Source organism: Heteronotia binoei, chromosome 6 (assembly GCF_032191835.1).
Source record: "Heteronotia binoei isolate CCM8104 ecotype False Entrance Well chromosome 6, APGP_CSIRO_Hbin_v1, whole genome shotgun sequence".
Classification (NCBI taxonomy): Eukaryota; Metazoa; Chordata; class Lepidosauria; order Squamata; family Gekkonidae; genus Heteronotia; species Heteronotia binoei.
Window position 1 is genome coordinate 1,599,212 of NC_083228.1, and position 4,419 is coordinate 1,603,630.

The 4,419-nt window shown below is 47.2% G+C and overlaps 1 protein-coding gene across 1 annotated transcript; it reads right to left on the minus strand.

Moving 5' to 3' along the window:
* Window positions 1-1,297: 1,297 nt before the first annotated feature.
* On the minus strand, window positions 1,298-2,321 carry CBY2 (chibby family member 2). The gene has a single exon (XM_060240770.1). The coding sequence runs from the start codon at window positions 2,301-2,303 to the stop codon at window positions 1,329-1,331; it is 975 nt and encodes a 324-aa protein (XP_060096753.1). The 5' UTR covers window positions 2,304-2,321; the 3' UTR covers window positions 1,298-1,328.
* Window positions 2,322-4,419: the final 2,098 nt, after the last annotated feature.

Below are 4,419 nucleotides of genomic sequence, written 5' to 3' on the forward strand. Positions count from 1 at the left end.
GGCAACTCATCTCTGCTCATCCTTGTCTTAGGGGTTGCCATAATACTCCCTCTAAGCTAGGGCTGCCAATCCCCAGGTGGGGCACAAAAACATCCACGAACAACCAACAGCTCTGGAAAACTTGTGCAATGATATATTCAATACAAAAACATGTATGATAAATACAGTGTACAAAGTCACACCAAGCACATTCCCCAAGACACAGTCTTATCTTTTACGTGCAAAGTTAATAAATAAAGTGAATATCCAGGGAAAACTTTCCTGAGAAGCCGGGAGCAGGGATTCCAAGAGTGGTCTTTTCCGTCAAAATTGATATATAGTGATATTTGGCGCAACTCCGAAATTTTAGAAGCGGCAGAAGTGTAAATCGCCGTTACACAAAAGCGGCAGAGCGCATTGGAGCTGACAGGGAGGCGCATATAACCCTCTTTCACCGGAGGCTTTAACAAGCTTCACTAATCCTTAAAGTTCAGGGTCATCAGAAAGCAGGGGGGGGGAGGGAAATGTCTGCTGGGCATTCCATTATTCCCATTATTCCGTATGAAGGCCGATTCCCATAGGATATAATGGAGAATTGATCTGCGGTTCAAGGGAGGGGGGGCTTTTTTTTAAGGTAGAGGCACCAAATTTGCAGCATCGTATCTGGTGCTTTTCCTCAAAACACCCTCTAAGTTTCAAAAAGATTGGACCAGAAAACCCCCAAAAGAAGGTGCCCCATCCTTGAATTCTGACAATTGAATTGATTATGATTCTATGATCCTTCATTATTTCCAATGGAGGGAAGGCATTTAAAAGGTGTGTGGTCCCTTTAAATGTGATGGCCAGAATTCCCTTTGGAGTTCAATTATGCTTGTCCCAACCTTGCTCTTGGTTCCACCCCCAAGGTCTCCTGGCTCCACCCCCAAAGTCCCCAGATATTTCTTGAATTGGATTTGGCAACCCTACTCTAAGCTGTGCAGTCTTGTGAGCAAAAACTCTATTTTGTGGGCTACTGGCATTAAAATGGTGAGCTACTGCATACATTAGCTTGCTCTGGGGCCCTTTTTTTCTTAAGCCAAGACAAAAATGTGTGAGCCGGAGGTTAAAAAAAACTGAGCTAGCTCACTCTTAACTCAGAGGAAATACTGGCCATAAGTCAGTTGTGACTGGATGGCACTTTCCACCACCATGGACACACATCGTTGTATTTTGAGAACTCATCACAATTCTCTTGAATCACAACAGAACTTTATTAGGTTTTCTGTCCAGGAGACAGAACACTTGGCAAGGGTGCATGATGGGACCATCTTCTGCCTGGGCTCCTCTCTCTTCCTGAGGCCCTTCCCTTTTCAGCAACTCTCCACCCTCTTTGTTTCAGTCTCTGCCTCCGGCAGGAAGACAAGAGTGTTCAGCTCCTGCTGCAAGGCGTCGATCTGAGCCACAATCTTGTTGATGGCTCCCTTGAGGGCACTGTGCTGCAGCTTCAGCTTGTTGTTCTCCTCCCAGAGTATTTTGTTCCCTCCTTGGAGAGTGTGGAAGGACCGCTTCTCTTCCAGAAGTGCCTGGTTCTCTCTGAGAAGGGAGAGCACAATTTGGTTCAGCTTCTGGACAGCCAGGAAGGCCTCATTCTCCTCGAGCAGGGACACAGGAGTTTTGCTTCTTTCCAGGACTGGCAAAGTCCTGCTGTCCTCCGGAATTTCTGAGACAGGTTTGATTGCCTGGGGCAGGGTAACTTTGGCACTGTTTTCTTGGACAGTCACAACCTTGCTAGTTTCGGGGACTGCCGGGTCTTCCTTCCCTAATAACTGGACGGTGAGTTTTTCCTTCTGGAGAACTGGAACTGGAATAGATTTCTTCTCAGGGAAGACCTTGTCTGGGAAGATCTTCAAAGCAACATTGTTTTCCCGAAAGACCTGGAGGGCTTTGTTTTCTTCTCGGAGAACTTGAAGGGCTTTGTTTTCTATGCTGTTCGGGAGCCCTAAGTTTGGAAGGCCTTCCAGAGCCTTATCTTGCTGCAGCACTTGCTGGAGACTCTCGTCGTAGATCACCTGAATCCCCTTGTTCTCCATCCGCAAGCATTGCAGAGCCTTGTTTTCTTCCCGGAGAGCCCGGTTCTCCATCCGCAGGGCCTTGTTTTCTTCCCAAAGGGCCTTGTTCTCTTCCCAGAGAGTCCAGTCATTACAGATCTTCTTGCTAGTGTGCTTCTGGAGATTTTCCGGAGAGGAAGAGAACGCTGATTGAATGTAGGTTTCATTTACCCACTTGCCATCGAGAAAGACAAAGGTGTCTTCACTCAACTTGACCCGTGGTGGGATGTAATCCATCTTCACCTTCAAGCAACTTTTTGGAAAAGATCAAAAACAGATTGGGGGGTCCAGATTATTTCAGGAAATACAGAGATTTACATGAAACAATTTTCTTTGGGAAGCCAGCATGACACTGGAATAAAACAACAGAGCAGGAACCAAAACGCATTGGATTGGCTTCAAACAAGAAACTACTTACACTTCAGAAAAGAAATCACTTAAAAAGCAAGGAAACAAAATAGTGAAGCCTATTCCTGAACTCGTGCAAGAAACATGCTTTCCATATCCTTTGCCAGCTTCTGGGTACAGCATTTCAGCAGATGTTAATTGGTTTCTTCTCTAGGGTTGTCTCTGGCTCTTATTGAAACATGTTTCGTCTGCTGAGCTTACAGAATGCTATATAGGAAAGGTCTTAAGAATAATGTATTTCAGCACTCATTTTGATTCTGTGAGCTTAATGACAGCAAATCATTGTTCTCTGCCTGTGTAATTCCCCCCCTCCAATGTCCCAGATTTCATTTCTATCTCTCTTGCCCAAGGGGGGCGCAGTGAATGGCTCATGATTGCATGTGGGTCACCGAACCTCCCCTCCACAGTATAGCCACTCAGCAGGCATTGCTAGACTTCATGCCGCCAATGGGCAGCAACTCTGAGAAAGGGCCAGCTCAGTCATGTCAGGGCAATGGGTGCCAATGTGGCAGTGCCACAAGAGATGAGTGGCAACTCTTAGGCAAGCTGCCAAGAGAAGAAGACTAGATTTATACCCCGCCCTTCTCTCTGAATCAGAGACTCAGAGCGGCTTACAATCTCCTTTATCTTCTCCCCCCACAACAGACACCCTGTGAGGTGGGTGGGGCCGAAAGGGCTCTCACAGCAGCTGCCCTTTCAAGGACAACCTCTGCCAGAGCTGTGGCTGACTGAAGGCCATGCTAGCAGGTGCAGGTGGAGGAGTGGGGAATCAAACCTGGTTCTCCCAGATAAGAGTCCACATACTTAACCACTACACCAAACTGCAAACACCTGGGACACTTTCCTATCAAATCTAAACAACAAAGCCGGGAGCCAGATTTCAAATAGTGAAGCTGAGTAGAGGCTGAAGGACTAAAACCCTTCTCTATTCCCTGCTCAGCCCTGAGGCAAACTGAGGCCAAAGAGATGCAATCTGGGATGCATGGGGGAAGAAGGGGGCTAGTAAGAGGGTATTTTTACAATGCGGCCTGCTTTGTTTCAATCAAGCTTAATTCTGGCCCAGGCAACAGTCTGAGGTGTGCACCCCTTCCCTCCTCTGGGCTGCTTCTTGCCTTGCAGTCTCCCATCCTGCTCTTTCCTATTTCTGTGGCTCTCACCATTCTGACAATGTAAATACGTTCAGTGCTAAGAAGTATGTAGAATCAAGCATTTAAGATGCTGCACATCCATAATAGTATAGTAATCTGGTTGATCTACGTTTTTGGAGTGTGCTGGATGGGCTAATGAAATATGCATAGAAAATACACTTGAACCAAACACATCTAGGATACATTTGTCTGACTCCTGGCGGCCACTGAAATGTCTCTGGCTACCAGCTTCCCCTTCATCACGGGGACTGCCTGTGCTCTGCTTGCCAGCTGCAGGGGGCAGCATGGTGCTCTCCACCTTGTCCTCTTTCTAGGGAGTTTTCCAGGGCAATGGATTGGCCAGACAGAGGTCTGAGCAGCACAGGTGTATTAAGAACATCAGAAGAGCCCTTCTGGATCAAGCTGGTGGGGGTCCATCTGGTCCAGCATCCTGTCTTACGCAGGGGGCACTCAGTTCCTCTGGAGGTCCAACAACAGGGCAGAGAGGCTGAGGCCTTCCCCAGACGTTGCCTCCTGGCTCTGGGATTCAGAGGTTGACTGCCTTTGAACACGGAAGTTCCCTTTAGTCACCATGGCTAGTACACACCGACAGACCTGTCTTTTATGAATCTGTGCAGTCCCCCTTTAAAGTTGTCTATTCTTGTGGCCATCACTACATCCTCTGGTCAGCAGATTCCACATTTTAATTACTCTCTGTATAAAGAAGTATTTCCTTTTGTCCATCTTGAATCTACTGCCCACCAGCTTTCCTGGATGCCCTCAAGTTCTACTATTTTGGGAGAGGGGGAAAAAGTTCT